Source organism: Uloborus diversus, chromosome 2 (assembly GCF_026930045.1).
Source record: "Uloborus diversus isolate 005 chromosome 2, Udiv.v.3.1, whole genome shotgun sequence".
Classification (NCBI taxonomy): domain Eukaryota; kingdom Metazoa; phylum Arthropoda; class Arachnida; order Araneae; family Uloboridae; genus Uloborus; species Uloborus diversus.
In genome coordinates this window covers 171,124,254-171,142,198 of record NC_072732.1, presented here as the reverse complement: position 1 = coordinate 171,142,198, position 17,945 = coordinate 171,124,254, and the positions used below count along the sequence as shown (strand labels likewise).

The 17,945-nt window shown below is 34.1% G+C and overlaps 1 protein-coding gene across 2 annotated transcripts in view; it reads left to right on the top strand.

Annotated features, from left to right (window-relative positions):
* LOC129216142 (nascent polypeptide-associated complex subunit alpha, muscle-specific form-like) overlaps positions 1-17,945 on the top strand; it is a 125,802-nt gene that overhangs the window by 60,145 nt on the left and 47,712 nt on the right. For both annotated transcript variants that reach the window (XM_054850299.1, XM_054850298.1), the window contains exons 14-21: positions 3,162-4,034; positions 9,085-9,123; positions 10,927-10,986; positions 11,414-11,440; positions 11,521-11,562; positions 12,792-12,920; positions 13,175-13,492; positions 15,377-15,406. In XM_054850299.1, coding sequence (XP_054706274.1) covers positions 3,162-4,034; positions 9,085-9,123; positions 10,927-10,986; positions 11,414-11,440; positions 11,521-11,562; positions 12,792-12,920; positions 13,175-13,492; positions 15,377-15,406 — 1,518 coding nt within the window. The remainder of the gene's footprint in view (positions 1-3,161; positions 4,035-9,084; positions 9,124-10,926; positions 10,987-11,413; positions 11,441-11,520; positions 11,563-12,791; positions 12,921-13,174; positions 13,493-15,376; positions 15,407-17,945) is intronic.

Below are 17,945 nucleotides of genomic sequence, written 5' to 3'. Positions count from 1 at the left end.
TCCTAGTTTTCAAAATAAAATTCAATGAGTTTTCAAAGACCTTAAAGAACGATGGGAACCCTGATTTCAATTAAATGCTGATTACTATGGTTACGATCAGGCTTGGAGTAATTGTCGATTACGTAATCGTAATCTGAGTAATTGATTACATTTTTGTGTGATCACAATCATAATCGTAATCTGTCAATGGGATACTCCTGTAATTAAAATCATAATCGGGCTTTTTTTTGCGTAATCGTAATTGTAATCTAAGTAAAGGAAATCGTAGTTTTGCCTTGTAATTGTGTAATCTTAACTTTCTGAAAGAGAAAACATTTAAGCCGCCCTTTAACTATTGTATGTAAAGATAAGATACTTCAATAATGACATAGAAAACAACTTCAAGCTATTCAGTGCCGTCTCTGCTTGCAAATGAGTCATAAATCGAGGCCTATCTAAAGTAGTTAGTGCCTGTGGGTGCCTTTGACAAGAACGTCTCAAGGCCTTTTTTTGGGTCTTCCCAAATACTTACAATTGGTCATCCATCAATTTCCCTTTTCATCTGTCAATGGTAGGCAAACAAGCAAAGCACATTGTCGCCTCAAAATCGTATTTTAACAATAAAAATACAATGATATCAAAAATACAAAAGCTTCGCGCAACAAAAAGCTTTTTTTATTTTATTTTATTTTTATTTTCATGAGAAAGTAAACGACTGAGAAAAGAATTTGTCAAAAGAAAAGCGAATTTGTACTTGTGTTTCAGTGATTCTTTAAACACCAGTTTGTATGTGTTCCCTTTATGTTTTACTACACGACATCTAATCTAAACCCTGGTAAATATTTTATTTTAATTTATTATTTCTTTTTTTTTTGTATGTTTTCAAAATAATTTCTCGCATAGTTTTATCTTAAATTTATGTTTCATATGTTAACAGCTGAAATTCTCTTTAGTTAATAAGTACTGTCTGATCTCGAAAACCGCGACTAGCACCATTGAACGGTTCTATTTTAAAAAGGGGTGAGAGCTTGATGAAGATAATGCACCATGATAGCATTTCTGCTTTACCGATAAGGAAAGGGAATAAATTTAAAAAAAAAAAAAGCCTCAACTCAAACCAACACCTCTAATAAACGAATCCAACGGGAAACAAAACAAAAAAAAAAAAAAAAACCCTCACATTCGTTATCTCTTTTACTGTCTGACCATCGATTAAATGGCAAGACTAATATCCAGTTTATAGGCGGAAATGTACGTATCTATTAGTTTATAGGGGTGTTAGTTGGTTTGTTACAGATGTGCACTTTTGCCTTTCTATTATTTAGCCCCAGTTTTGTAAAAATCAAAATTTGCTCACAGCAACATTTTTTAAATCTTAAGTATATTCGATCTATATTCTCACGGCAAAAATGAATTGATTTATTTATTCACAACAAAGTTTTGAGCTAACCATTTTGCCTTTACGTTCCTGAACGAAACGAAAATATTTTCTATTCTTTTTGTTGTTTCCATGGTAACTATTTTTGTTTCTCCTTATTTTATTTTTGAAAATGCAATAAATGAATAAGGCACCAGTGACATTATGAAATGCGTGCATCAAAATCCCATCGTTTTATTTTCCCTTCTCCCCTGTTAGATTCATTCAGATGGAATCTTCTTTACTTGGCCGATTGCCAAATTACAGACAATCCGTGGTCAAACAGTATCAATGTCTCCCCTATTTTGATAAAATCAGAAGCGACCTGACGCATGCGCAGTTTGAGGAAGGTTGCGGTTCAAAATATCAAACAGTATATGCAAAAAAAAAGTCTGCATTGCTACATTTTATCAAATTTGTTTACATTGTTTTTGGTATCAATAAATTATTTTAACACAAATTTTGAAATTTAATTTATCTTTCTATGGTTACTTTTTTAAAGTGAGAATAATTGCAATTCACTGCTGCATTACAACTAATGTATGAATATTATTACAAAATACTCATTTATGAAAAAAAAACATGATTTTTATGTTTTATGACTAAAAAGTGGAAATCATAAAGAAACGTATTATGCTAAATTATATTTTTTTTACGAGTGCTAGGTAAAACCTATTAGCACTTGTAAAAGTAGAATTTCTTCCGTAAGCAATTGATTCAAAAATGAAAGAAAAGCATATGCAAATAGCTTTAAAAAATGATCATAATAACCTGTAAGATTCTGTAAAGTTATAGGGATGTAACACACATTATGCACCAGTTTGTTAAAAATAATACTATAGAAGTATTTTTCAATTTCTGAGTCATCTAATTCCAGTTCAACGATTGATGGAATTTTTTTCACTTCTCAAAGAATGGAGAAAGAAAACACACATCTATGAAGCAATAATTACACTTAAATGCATTTAATTCCTTTTTTTTTTTTTAATTGTTTAGTTCCGTATCTTTTATTTACACTTTCTACATATTTTATTACATTGTGATTTTTTTGCATAAAGAACCCTACGAGGTTCTTTTTATTAATAGTTGCATAATAAATTAACTGATGTTATACTAAATAGTTGAGACTACAATGCTGAAATTTACCACACTATTTTCAGAAATTATGAACTCTAAAATGTCGAGCAGTTTATAAGTCGTTGTGTAATGTACACGCACTTTAAACTATCTAATTTTTTTTTAATTTTTCATATGCTGCCCCTTTCTTGCAACAGTGCCATAATTCAAAATATAAAAATTAATAAATAATCTTTTAGTTAACACTACACGGTAGTGACAATTATCTCTATAACATTAAATCAGAAATCATAATTTCCAACAATCACGTCGTTGATGCAAATAAGTAATATATATATACATTATATTACAAGTCTGTAATTGCAATCAAAATCATAATTGGCATATTAAAAAAGTAATCGATTACGCAGAAAACGTAATCGATTACGATTTTAATATGCCTAATTACGATTAATGATATAAGTATAATTACGATTTTATCGCTGCTGTAATCGTAATCATGTTTTGTCAGATGATTATAATCGTAATCATAATTGTAATCCCCTTTTTTCATGCTTGTAATCATAATCGTAATCGATTACATTCCCTCGTAACTCCAAGTCTGGTTACGATCTATTTGGAAAACTGATTTTGAAGTCATTAATATTTGTACGAGATGGTTACATGATAAAACAATTTCTATTTTCAGCTGCTGGAAGACTATTAGCTTTAAGTCTGGCACCAATTCCTCTTCCACTAAACGGAGCCGTTCAACTGACGGAAGGATTTTTTCTGCTCCCGCTTCCTCCAGGACCTTTACCTTCTTGTGCTCCATACGCTCCTCCACCACCTCCTCCTCCATATGCACTACCACCTCCTCCTGCACCATATGCACTTCCGCCACCACCACCGCCTCCTCCTGCACCATATGCACCTCCGCCACCACCACCTCCTCCTCCACCATATGCACCTCCGCCACCACCACCTCCTCCTGCACCATATGCACCTCCGCCACCACCACCACCTCCTCCACCATATGCACCTCCGCCACCACCACCACCTCCTCCACCATATGCACCTCCGCCACCACCACCTCCTCCACTATATGCACCTCCGCCACCACCTCCTCCTCCTCCACCACCGGCTCCATATGCAGCACCTCCACCACCACCTCCTCCACCAGTTTACAAACCCCCACCACCGCCTCCACCAGCTTATAAACCACCACCACCTCCTCCTCCACCGGCTTATAAACCCCCACCACCTCCTCCACCTGCTTATAAACCACCTCCTCCTCCTCCACCTGCTTATAAACCACCCCCACCTCCACCTCCACCCGCTTACAAACCACCCCCTCCTCCTCCTCCACCCGCTTATAAACCACCGCCTCCTCCCCCGCCGGCACCATATGCACCACCCCCACCTCCTCCGCCACCGCCTCCTCCACCGCCAGCAGCATACGTGAACTATGCTCCAGGACCGTCTTCTTACGATGCCTGTCTCGAAGATGATTATTCTTGTCCACAGTGCTTGACAGAAGTACCTCATAATTTCCGCAATCTGTTCTGCGAATCTCAGTTCGGTAAGTTGTTCAAAGCTTTTCTTTTAGGGGAAGGGCGGCGGGGGATCGACATAAACTCATTGCTGACAAAGTAAAGTTTTCGCACTCAAGAATTGTCTAAAAGTTATAATGGGGGTGTTTCCTTCAGTCAAAAGTACTACTTTCAGTCAGCATTCACTAAAATTAATGGAATAAGCAAAAAAAAAAAAGATCCAGAAAATACTTGAATTTTCCCAACATTTAATTTTTGAATTTTTTCAAATGTCAGATTTTTGAAAGAAAATTTTTCATTGTGAAACGTCACAAGTGAAGACAGCCATCTTGAATCGGAGCGCGTGGTTGTTTCCCTGCGGGCAAGGCAATTATTATCGGAACGATAAGTGTTAGTTGAATAAAATATTCATTTGGGGAAGTTTGATAATGTCCTGAAACTTTGTTCTGGTAACCCTGGCGACTTGTTCACTTATGACGTCGGCAGCGAAAATGAAAACAGCGCCTGGATGTTTTTTAAGATTACTTTTTTAAGAGAGAAAATAAGTCAAAATAAAGAAAAACGCAACTCATCCCATGTTTTCGACCCTGCTCTTCCAAAAATAAATAAATAAATAAATAAGTAAAATAAAATAAATAAATAAAATTTTGCCAAAATTTTAAATAAAAATCAAATGTTACATTTTCTATTATTTTTTTTATTATTTAAAAAATAAAAAAAAACGAATCACACAGCCTTTGATAGAAAGTTTGGCAGAATCTTTTCAAAACGACGAAAGTCTTACTGTTATGATAATTTTTTTCAAACTTAAAATGGTTACTGATGGCTTAGTTTCTTTTATTTGGTAATTTTTGTTACAGCGAGATTGAAATTTATGAGTACCGTAAACACGGACTACTTTAGCCCAGATTTTGGAAATTTTCTCAGTTTTTTTCAATAATTTTGTGACGATTCATATTTCTAAGCTGTGAAAACCATTTTTACGCATTTTGACTTCTCTTAATTTAATTTTTGAATACTTGTCACTTTGTTTCAAAGTATTATTACCATTTTTAATTGTTTTTTATTTGGGTCAATATTACCTTTACGTTTGGGTTATTTTGCCCCAAAGTAGTTTTCCCTATTTAAACCCAACCACTAATTAAAACCAAAGAAATGCGTGTGTTTACAGGGAAAACTCGAACTATTCGAAAGAAAAATACATTTTGCAAGAAATTTGAGTCACACGTGTTTGTTTTAAGGAAAATTAAAGTTTTTTAAAAAATGTGCGTGCATACCTAGTTTGTTTCAGAAAGTACCGACGGAGAACAGTCCACTTTTCATCAGTTTTGGAGGTTTAATAACTTCATTAAGATAATACCATTCGCAAAACAATGCATCTTAAATTTTCGGCCACTTCCAAAACTTTTTGGTTCGTTTCATTTGCTCTCAACATTAGTTTCTTCTTCTCTCGCATAAACAGCTATCCCTGAAAACCTGAGCTCATACCATTCCAATAACACAATTACATAAACTTTCCAACAAATTTAACAAAATCTGTAAGAAACAGAAGCAACTAGGGCAAAATTTTCTAAACCTCCTGCAACTTTTAGTTCATCTTTATCTTCTTTCTTTACTAATAATAAAACTGAAAGTCTCTCTGTCCGGAGGATATCTGGATGTCTGAATCTCTGTGACGCACATAGCGTCTAGACCGTTTGGCCGATTTTCATGAAATTTGGCACAAAGTTATTTTGTAACATGGGGGTGTGCACCTTGAAGCGATTTTTCGAAAATTCGATGTGGTTCTTTTTCTATTCCAATTTTAAGCACATTTTTCACAGAAATTTAATAAAATGGGAAAGAATGTTCTGAAAATTATATTTTTTTGTCTTTCTTTTCTTTACTTCTTTATCTTTCTTTTTTTCTTTTCTTTTTAAATAACAAACCTGAAAGTCTCTCTGTATGGATGACTGGATCTCTGTGACGCGCATAGCGCCTAGACCGTTCAGCCGATTTTCATGAAATTTGACGCACAATTAGTTTGAAGCATGGGAGTGTGCACCTCGAAGCGAGTTTTCGAAAATTCGATTTTATTAATTTTCTATTAAAATTTTAAGCCTCTTTTCACATAATCTTTACCAATAATAAAGCTGAAAGTCTCTCTGTCCGGAGGATGTCTGGATGTCTGGATCTCTGTGACGCGCATAGCGCCTAGACCGTTCGGCCGATTTTAATGAAATTTGGCACAAAGTTAGTTTGTAGCATGGGGGTGTGCACTTCGAAGCAATTTTTCGAAAATTCGATGTGGTTCTTTTTCTATTCCGATTTTAAGAACAAAATTATCATAAGATGGACGAGTAAATTACGAAATTACCATAACGTGGAACCATAAAATGGGCATAAGCTAATTGGCGATAAAATTCACCATACATTATTTGTAAATATACAGGCGAACCGAAAGACCTTTTAATTTTCTATTAGCCAATTGTATAGCCAATATTCTATTAGCAAAGCCGTGCGAGTACCACTAGTTCATAATAAAAGCCATGTGCCTTGAGGAGTTGAGTCTGTAATCGCTTTCTTAATCCGTTGCTGAGAATTCCTGGTTTTTCCCTGTGTTTTTCCTGTTAAGAGCTCTACTTTTTGCTCTTCTTTTCTTTTCCGAATCTTTCTGACTTTTTTTTTTCCCCCCAAGTTTTTTTACTGGGCCAAAGTAGATAGTAATTTTTTGGTGAGGAAATATGCTGTAATTGTGATTTTTTTTAAAATAAACACCTTAACAGAAATGAGAAATACAACTATGTTGCTACATAAAGCATTGAATAGCGTCCCTAAACATGGAACTTACAAACTCTTAGCTGATATAGAACTGCTTCTGCATGTAAAAGTCTGAGAGGTTACGAAAACTCATGTCAGCACAAGGACCACAAAACCAATAGCGTTGCTCCTTGCGGCGAGCTATCAAACTGCTTGGTATACAGTACTTGAAGCTGCTCTCTAACGGATTCCGTCGAAATATGTTAAAAAATTGCTTCCTGAAAGCTTACAGAGAACGTTGTATCTTTTTTTCAATTTGGGCCAAAGAAGGGTTTCATCTGTTGCGAAAATTCTTTCGAATCGTTTCGCGAGAAGAAATGTATAATCAACAGCAAGAAAAAATTGCGTAATTGTAATACCAAAGCTCTTAACGTAACTACAGAGCAAATTGAGATTCTTTAAACTCTTGAATAGAACAATAAATCATAAGTTTGTACATTTTTAAATTATCATATAATTTTGGATGGTTTTATGACTTAATATATTACAAACGAAAGTTTACTTTTTTGTTGTAATTGCATCGCTCATATAACAAATTTTTTTTGTTTCAAAGTTATCTGGATAATTTTTCAAAATCATTGAATTCGTGACAGAATGTTAACTTTTTTATGGCGAAAAATAGGGCTGAACTTACGGTGAATTGCGACATAAAAATCAAGTTTGTGTGTTTTGTTTCCGCGTAGATACTCAAGGAAAGGGCCATGTAACTAGCCAGTCCAATAAAACAGAAAATTTGCCCCCTTACTACGTCCGGGTTGAAAGTAAGAATAATGATCAATCTTTCTGAGTAGTCAATAATAGGAAAGTTCAAATGAAGTTCCCGTTTAAAAAATACGTATTAATGATTACAAATCAGATTTTCCCAATTGCTCTTAGTTTGTCCTATGTGACAATTAATCTTCAGTTTAATGTAACAGGCAAAAAAACTATTATTTACCAACAATGCAAATAAAAGGGACATTCCACCGTCACGTGCGGGACAAAAATACGCTTAAATTTCATTAACATTTTGTCATATCTCTTAACATTTTAATGAATTAGGGGTAATATTTTTGCTCTATTAATGACGAAACAAATTGTGGACTTTGAACGCTATGGTTCCAACGTAAAGGAAACATATCTCGTTAGTTCAGAAATAGTTATTTAAACCATTGAAAAAAAATACGTATATGCCTATTCCATTGAAAATGGTCATTTTGTCTCGCACGTGACGGTTCCTATATTTCATAAAAAAAGAAATAATTTTTGAAGAAAGTTTTTGCTCAAGAAGTCACACATGCGTTTGTGATTTCTTAAGCAACAAAATATTGTTCATCATCCTTTTAAATTATCATTTTTTATGAAATATGTGAAGCGTCACGTGCGGGACAAAATTACGTTTTCCGTGGAATGGGCCAAAAATGCTTTCTGCATTTTTTTCCCTTCGAGAGAGAATTATTTTACCACAAACAAGTACTGTGAAATTGTAAACGAATACTGTTAGTTCTAAGTCGTTAAAACCGAATAAAACCGTTTTTTTCATATGAACAAATGCTTATCGTCCTTAGAGGTGCTTAAATATAATACGATAAAAAGAAAGACAAATGGGTTTTCAAAAATGTGTGTCGTCAAGACACACGATAGCGGTGAAACTTATATCTTTTCATATTTACGTTCTAAATTGTCACTTCACTCTCACGTCTCCTCTCACGCGCCACGTTCTTGTTCTTCCAGAGCCTGACGTAGGCATATTCATAACAAAATTGCATATTTTCTTGAAGAAAACAGATTATAAACAACGAAAAAGCTAAACAATACCCGAAATACTATTTTTAATTATTGTAAAAACAATGAAAAATCACACTATTTTATATAAAGTTAATTTTGTTTATAAATGTTTTCAAAACTAATTTCAAGGCTGAACGAAAGCAATGTGGAGTAGGCTTTTAAACTGATGACTTGACTTGAATCAAAGAAATCTTCGAAAACCTTCATTTTTTAAAACGTTTAAAATGCCCAAAACTTACAAATTCATGCTTAAATTCAGCCTTGAACTTAATTTATTAAATTTAGTAACAAAGCTAACTGCATAATTACTACCAATTGTTTTCCATTGTTTTTGACAATTAAAAAACTATTGCGTCACCTCCGTTACACAAAAAGATTGCGCATCGGAATTTCAAAGCTCTAGCATAAAAAGTTCACCTCAAAACACTTTAATCCAATGAAAATGATAGGGAACGTGTCAAACACGATATTACTAATTACTTCCCGAATAACTAAAGCTTTTCTTTCTTACAGCTGTCTTGGCAGCAATAGGCCTTACTCACCCAGAGGATGGTATGTAAATTTACTTATTGCTATACTTGTTGCTATATATTTTGCTTAACTCGGGTTAAGTTAAATTATTTTCTTACATTTAAGACACTGTCGAACCTATTTATTACTATTCAGTAAGTTACCGCCCTATAGCCAGGGCTAAGGCAGAAATACATGAAATACACCGCCAGCTCAGTCAATTTTAGCCGAGGACTGCAGTTTCGTGCTTATTAGCACTCATCAGCCCGGCATAGGACTAACTGAGCTGGAGGTGGAAAACCTCTTAAGAAAAGCCAAGAGTGCCAAACAAACTGGTAGCTAACATAGAACCAGCACTGACCAGACGAGTGACCGAAACAATGGTTCGGTTCAACTCGAATATTGCAGGCAAGGCAAGTATATTCAGTAAGTTACCGCCCTATAGCCAGGGCTAAGACAGAAATACATGAGCTGGCGGTGTATTTCATGTATTTCTGTCTTAGCCCTGGCTATAGGGCGGTAACTTACTGAATATACTTGCCTTGCCTGCAATATTCGAGTTGAACCGAACCATTGTTTCGGTCACTCGTCTGGTCATCTGGTCAGTGCTGGTTCTATGTTAGCTACCAGTTTGTTTGGCACTCTTGACTTTCTTAAGAGGTTTTCCACCTCCAGCTCAGTTAGTCCTATACCGGGCTGTTTAGTGCTAATAAGCACGAAACTACAGTCCTCGGCTGGAATTGATTGAGCTGGCGTTGTATTTCATCTATTTATTACTATTTTAAAAATCTTTTCATATTCACCAAGGGAAATGAACGAACGCCAAGGAAAGTCATGTTTTAAACATCGAGCATCAAAAACTACACTCTGTTATCTATCTTAATCACAACTTTGATGCGACTAATATTACTTTACAAATCTACAATTGAGGCAGTAAGAAGCAAAGCGATGTAAGCAAGGGCGCCCATATAGGGGGCAAGGGGGCTCAAGCACCCCCCCCCCCTAGAAATCAGAACTTCCTTGCTTTTAGTGCTTTTTTCTTTGCAAAAATGTATGAACATTTCTTTTCCAGCCATTAATGAATAAGTTATTAAAAACGTCAAATTTTAATGTCTCTAATCTGTACTGAAATCGGTTTCCATGGGAGAAAATATTCTGCTTAACCATGGAGAAAATTTTTGAGCCCCCCCCCCCTCCTCGCCTTAAAATTTTGCATAAGGGCATCCTTGAATGTAAGTGCAAGAAATTGAAAATTTGGAGATAACCAATACAATTGGTAGGAGAACTCCTCCTAAATTTTGGGAAAGAGATAGTACTAATAGCCTCGGTAATTGCTACTATACAGCATGATTTAGAAAAACTTTTCAATGAAAGCCTACCTAGATCAGGAATTTAAATGCATTTTACTCAAAACTTGAAAATGTCCACTTACATCCCTTAGCTTCTCACTGTCGCAATTCAGTTTTTTAGTTGCAAGAATTTTCAATTGGGAGATTTTTTAGCGATCCGTTGAGAGAAAAGAAAACGTTCAAAAATGGCATGACAGTTTTTTTATTATGTTCTATTTTTGCGTTTTACCCAACTAATTTCCTTTATTTTGAGCTATTTGTAGTTCTCTGTCCAACTAATAATAACGAATTTTATTATTAGTTGGAAATTAGAGTAAAATGGCTATTTTTTTTTCTTTTGAAATTTGATTAAACTGAACATTTAACGCTAACGACTAAACGTGTGGTTAATTTTTGAATTTGGATATAGATTTGAAAGAACGCTAGACCTTTTCTTTAAAACTACTAAGCTTTTTTCCATTTTAAGCGTTTTCATTGTCCTTTCTTTTAAAACTAGGCACAAGAAATTTGAGATTTGGCACAACAAAATACGCTCCACCTGTTGCTGATGTCATACGTAAGTTCAATTTCCTAAAATATTATTAAAATTATCCTTAATTATTTATCCTTAATTTTAGTTTTAAATTGATACAGCTGTTATATGTAATTTACTGATTTTTTGAATCAGTTGCTCAAAATTTACAAAATGTAAAGCTGAAATTAAGTAATAAGTTAGATGAGAAAATTGTGATTCCGTTTAAAATCTTCCTCAAAAGTTACACCACTATTCCAATATGATATTTGGTTATTTTAAGTTTTCTGAACCAAACTTCATCTGTATCAAAAAATTATTAAATTAAAAAATAAATACCAACGCTTTGCTATGAAATAGTTGTTAAGTATATTTCTAAAATGTCTCATTTACTGATGAAATTTTATGTGAAAAATAAAAATACTTTGTAATTCGGAGTTGAAAATCTTAGACTAAATTTTTTCTTTTACAGAAACCGCAGGAGGTTACAGAATAGAGGGTGAGTTTTATTTTGACTTCTAATTAAGAAATTGCAATAAATATCTCTGTAATAATATTAATTGTTTTCATTTATTTCAGTGGTTCCAGCTAAATCTTTCACCGCAAGGAATTCAATCCCATGTAAGAACTTTTATGTATCAAACTAGAGGGTTCCACCCTCCTCTTGCCTACCCATTTGATGATTGCTAACACGTCAACTCTCAATTATGAACCTATACCGTATAGCAAAAACTACAATTGTTTTCAAATGAACAATATATTCAAAAGAAAGTTGTTAAGGCTATTTAGTCCTGTTTTCTTTGACTGACAGACGAAAAGTTTCCTCTAGTCACTAGTATACAAAACGAAGAGGTACTTATGGGTCATTCTCCAGAAAACGTAACTTTTCAACGCAAATATGTTCCAATTTCGAAACCTTTTGTTTTCTTTTTTTTTCATTCTTACATGAAAGTGTTATCTACTAGAAGTAACCATGAACAATGATCCAGCTAAGTTCCAATTATTTTACTCATAAATAAAAAAAAATTAAAGAATGCCTTGTTCACGGAAATAAAAAAGAAAAAAAAATAAATAAATAAACTTTTAATATTTAAAAATCGAGGCCAATTTAATATCAAAGTACATAATAATTTTGTTAATTGTGTAAACAATCAGCTATTTTAATTATTAGTGGAAATATAATATTAAGTTCTCTTAATTAAAGTACGGCGTAATTAGTAATTTCAAATATATGTTAAAATAGTATTTAATAAATTTGAGGATATACTGGCATAATGAAAATAATTTGAAAAAAGTTGAAATAATTTATCTTGACTATTTTTCTGCTACAGATCTAAGAACATAAGTTAATAGGAGCATTTAAAACAAAAGGTGCATTCCCTTCAGTTTCAGATAATAGTGACGAGTGCCTTTTAACCCCTTTGAGTTTGATTTTTAAGATAAGTAAAAATATATCTTAACCAATTCATTTGCTGGAAATGTTTGCACACATAAGAATGAATAGTTTGTTTGTTTACAGACAAAAATGCAAGTTAAGAAATTTTACATTATTTACTATATGTTCAAGTTAAAAGTCACTGAAACGTCAAAGTTTCATGTCATAATGATCCACTTTAAGGCATCACAATTGAGAGATGACAAGGAATTAGATGTTGAATGCAATGCTCAGATAATTAACTTTAAAGGCATTGGGACCACATTCGATGGATTTCGAATATTGTCTACTATGCTATTAAATACGGAATTATTGTATGACAAGACTTGAAGTATGTTTTACATAACTGTTATAAAGAAATGTTTATTAATGTTAAATTAAGACATATTTAATTTTTTTTTCTGTTCCCCTTCAGCGAATGCTTGCTTAAGAGAACAACTTTCGATTTTATTCGATGTTTCCAAAACATCCTCTCCAGTAGAGAAATTTTGGAAAATAGATGCCTACGTGCCAACCACCTGCAGGTGTCCGGTGCTGAATATGGGTAGGTCCATTCTCTGCTCCGTTATCTATTTTACGCTTTGTTGATGGTTTTCAATATTGTTTAAGCACTATAAATGATATCTATGGTCATATTTGTGTTTCTCTATAAAAATTTTTCTCCGTGTATTGTCTGACGTCGGAAAATGACGAATATTTTTGTGTACATATTTTCCTTTTAATAAATGTCAAATTTTACTCATATTAAATACCATAACATAGCAAATTTGAAGTAAAGGAACAGTTCTGATTTTTTAGGTCCTGCATACAGCATTATCTTGTCCCGTGTTGGACCCGACTGGAGCAAGGGACCCACTCATCTGCAACTCAGCCAAGGATTCTACGTCTTCCCTCTTCCCGTGGACAATGAACTGATAATGCTGCCCGATTGCAATCTTCCACCCCCCATCTCTCTTCCTCCAGCGCAAGATTCGGACCTGGTAGCATCCTACAACTATATGGTGCCAGCAAGCGAATCGTTAGTTGTCAAAGAAGCCTGCCCGAACCCAATGAACTGCCCGTTCTGTTTGTCACCACAGAACTTTGACCTCACAAAATTGTGCAGCTATAACTTTGGTGAGTGTTTAATTTGTTGTTCAAGAAGAGTTTAACTTATCTTCCCTTCTCCAACTGAAATAACCCTATTTGAGACCAAACACGTAAGCTACTCGTTTGTCCCGACACAGTGATCTTCAACCTGCGGCCACTTGCAAAACTTGCTTTTTCAAACTAAACGGAAACTTATTTTAAGGCCTCACATTGTCTCCCACTTGATCACTGGGGTCCACAATCACTTCCATTATAAAAATTTGTCCATTTATTAAAATAGGGTGGAAGGCCACTGCTCCAACCGAGAAAAAATTTCTGAACTGTCGGGTATAGCTCAAAAAATTTCATGCACACAAGTTTCGTTGACATTTTTCCGATTAAAATCATCAAATTACAAATCTAAGTTTACTTTTGAATGGTTCGAATGCGCTATTTTGCGTTTAATAATAATAGTAATAATATTAATAAGAATCAATCACTGATTGCTTGAGATGACGTACGGATCAGGCAATTTTAATTACTTGATGCGTTACTATATATATAAGATCCTACATCAGTGATACCCCCAGTAACTTATTTAAAATTAATATAATTCTATGTCGTTCTGCATGATATACTCACAACTTCATAATTGATTACATTTTTTTTAACGTATTTTATCAAACTCAAATGTAAAAGTTAAGCTAGTTGAACTATTAGCATTTTCAAGAACAGAAGACAATTTCACAAATGCTGCGTGAATGCATCTAAGTGCTATTTACAGACGAAGGGAAAAAACACAGTTATAATGATCATGGTTAGTAAACGGACTGTTCTGATGAGAAAGGTTTCAGTGAACTTAACAGTTTGATTTGGTTTCAATTTGGGGTTAAATAATTTGAATCTGAAAGCTCAGTAAATTGCGTTACGGACGACAACTTTTTTATCTAATTCATCCTTGCCTCAGCTTAAATACATGGTTTGTATAATAAGTAATGAGACGCATTTTTCCTGATGCGACAGTGCCTCTCAAGTGCGCACAAACTGGTTAGGTAAGTGTAAGGGGTTACTGGTGGGACCAAGGGTGGGACTAACTCCGATCCGCAGTCGCCTGGGAGTCTTTGTTCGGGCAGCATCGTCGTTATTGTGTACCACTGTTGCAAACGTCGGTTCCAGTTCCAAAATGCAAAGAACATTTGAGCAGCGTTACATGATTAAGTTTTATGTGGAACTTGGTAAATCGGCTTCAGAGGCTTTAGAGATGCGTAAGCAAGAGTTCAGGGATAATTGCTCGTTAAAGGCAAATATGTTTCGGTGGCACAAGTGTTTCAAAGATGGCCAGGAGAGCGTCAAGGATGAATCTCAAACAGGATGTCCGTCAACCAGCAGAACGTACGCAAATGTGGAACGTGTGCACGTTGTGTTCAATTCGAACCGCCGGCTATGTGTGATAATAATTGCAGATGAAGTTGGATTTGATAAAATGACAGTTCACAGCATCATCGCTGAAAACTTGAGAAATGCTGGAAACACATGCTTCATCCTCCAAGATTTTCTGATCAATAATGATATCGCTACGCTTCCCTAGCACGGCTACAGCCACTATTTAGCTCCAGCCGACTTATTTCTATTTCCGAAGATGAAAATATCACTAAAATTGCATCCCAATGGAACTCTGGAGGCCGTGAAAGCGCTGGTACAAGACTTTTATGGGACATTCTGGAAGCAGGCTACAAAGCAGCCTTCAAAGCTTAGAAGACTCGTTGGGCTAAGTGTGTGCTAGGCCAAGGGTCTTACTTTTTGAAGAATTTTAGGTGTAAGTATTAATAACTGCAATAAATTCTTTGAATACAGCTCAGTCTCATTACTTTTTATACAGACCCTGTACTTGCTCATAATGTTATTGCTAATAGATCAATTATATTATTTCAGCTATTTTGGCTCAACTCCTGCCATTGTCTGGTAAGTACACATGATCTTTTTTTTCTTCTAGCAATCAATAAATATTTTATAACAACAAATTAAATAATGATATCCATATTTAGTGTGTTAACAATCGTATTTTAAAATGAGTGACATGAAAGGGATGCATAATTTGACCATTCTTACTCAAAATTGGACAAATAAAAAATCTGCCAGGTGTTTTTAAAAATAGTCTCATATTTTTTTAGTTAGTGCTTATAACAGAAATGAGCACTTAAAAAATAACTCTTACAGAACTATATTTTTAATGCATAAATTTTCTTAAACACAATTGGAGCTGATTTTAAATAGGAATGAAACCTATGCAACATGTCATGCACTTACTATCTATGCTGCTTTAAGAACTAAGCCTTTCAAAACTACATTTTTAACTAGTCCACAAATTATTCATAAGCGAAAATGCCCTTTCTTCTCCGCAGCTAAAATAAAAATATAGATAGTTTCTTTTATGCGATACATCTAACATCCAGCCGTAAGCATCCATCCCGTGGCAATATTTGAAATTCGACATCATCAATTCCAATTATGTATTCCACAATTATGATTGCGATAGAAGCCGTTTGTAGAAACAAGAAACTCAAAGAGTAGGGTCCTATCGCAATTCGTGATAGAGAAAGCATAACTTAAATTCAAAATTCAAATTCACTTTGTTAATTTCATAAAATTTTGAATAATTTGAATTCAAGACTTCAAAATTCAAATAATTTTGTTAATTTCATAAAATTTATTTTAAATGCGATGAAAAACATTGCGTTGCGAATAGAGACGTACCGAGTACTCGGTAACAACTCGGTACTCGGCCTACTCGGCCAATTTGCCGAGTAATCGGTACTCGGCCGAATTCTGATCAGATACTCGGCGAATACCGAGTAGTTGCAAAAAAATGAATATTGTCCATGGCAGATACTAAAATTTATAAAAAAAGAGAAAGCATTATGTTCTAAAATCATTTACAATTAAAATTTATAAGTCAAATTTAAATTTTGAGAATAATGAAGTTGGTAATGCTTCAATGGAATCTTTATTTTAATGTCCCCAAGGTTAATAAAACTTATTTATTAAAAATTATGCAAAAAAGGTTAGTATAGAAAATATGGAATTTTTATATTAAAAATGGATTTTTGCTACAAACCTAAATTAGTTATAAAAAATATAAAAATACCTTTGCTTAAAAAATAAAAGGAAATAAAACAACGTCAAAAGCACAGTACAGGAACACTGCAGACACGTGTTTTGGCGTTACAGGGAATTCCTTTTTCAATGCACAAAATGGGAGCTCGTGGATTTAAAGGCATCCGACAAAAGTCGGGTTTTTTTGTCGAATGTCTTTACATTCTTTAGCTCACATGTTATGCACTGAAAAATACATTCCTTGTAAGGGGGGGGCAGAAACACGTGTCTGCAGTGTTCCTGCACATTTGTTGTATTAAAATTATTTATTGTTTGGCGGACTAAAACTATGATTGGTATAAATTTGTTTTAATTCCAACTTGAATAATCATACCTTTTATTTATTTATTTTAATTTAAAAAATAATTTTTGTGTAAATTTTTTGACACAAACAAAATTGTTTATATAATGCTTAGTTGAATTTTAGCAGGAATTTAGTTTTAAAAACTATTATATGGACAAGGAGGCCTATACTACTATTCCAATAAGTTCAAAATTCATCACATGTGTGTCGTTGGTTCTTCTTAAAACATAATTGGAACTTGGTAACTCGGCCGAGTAGTGAAAGGCCGAGTACTCGGTAACTCGGTACTCGGCCGAGTAGTGAAAGGCCGAGTACTCGGTAACTCGGTACTCGGCCGAGTAGTGAAAGGCCGAGTACTCGGTACTCGGCTACTCGGCCAAAGTGCTACTCGGTACGTCTCTAGTTGCGAAGTTTTTTTTTTTTTTTTTTTTTTTTTTTTAAGTCTTATCTCCTATTAAAGAAGTGTTCTTACATTCACAGACGTTACAATCTCTCTTTTTGCTCTTGAGACTTATAGAGTGTTAAAAAATAAGAAAGCATTTAGCTTTTAAAAGGAAATATCATAATTTTCTTTTGCTTAACAAAGAGAAAGCTTTGAGAATTTCTGCTGAAATATTTTAATATTATTGTTACTGCTTTTTGCAAAATTTAAAGCATTTGAACAATTTGTCACTGACTTTTCTGCAACTAAGACTATTGCATAAAATAATCTTGGTTATTAAATTAACCCGATTTTGGTGGTAAAATTATATTAACGATTTCTATGTTTTATTCTCCTAATAAATTTTTCTGTTTCTCGGTCAACCAAGTTTCTAAAAGAGCATAGAAAATCGATGGCTTAAAATGCAAACCAACTAAATGCAATTATTTTCAAAAGTTTTTTTTTCCTTACCTTTCATTACTTGAAATTACTACAGAAGAAAAACACGTAACTCCATTTTTAACTACGAATAGAGAAATTCGTTATGTTAAAGCCCGTTAACTACACAACGTGCAATAAAACTAACAGGTCTTTATAGCCACCTGACAGGCCCGTCATTTGGG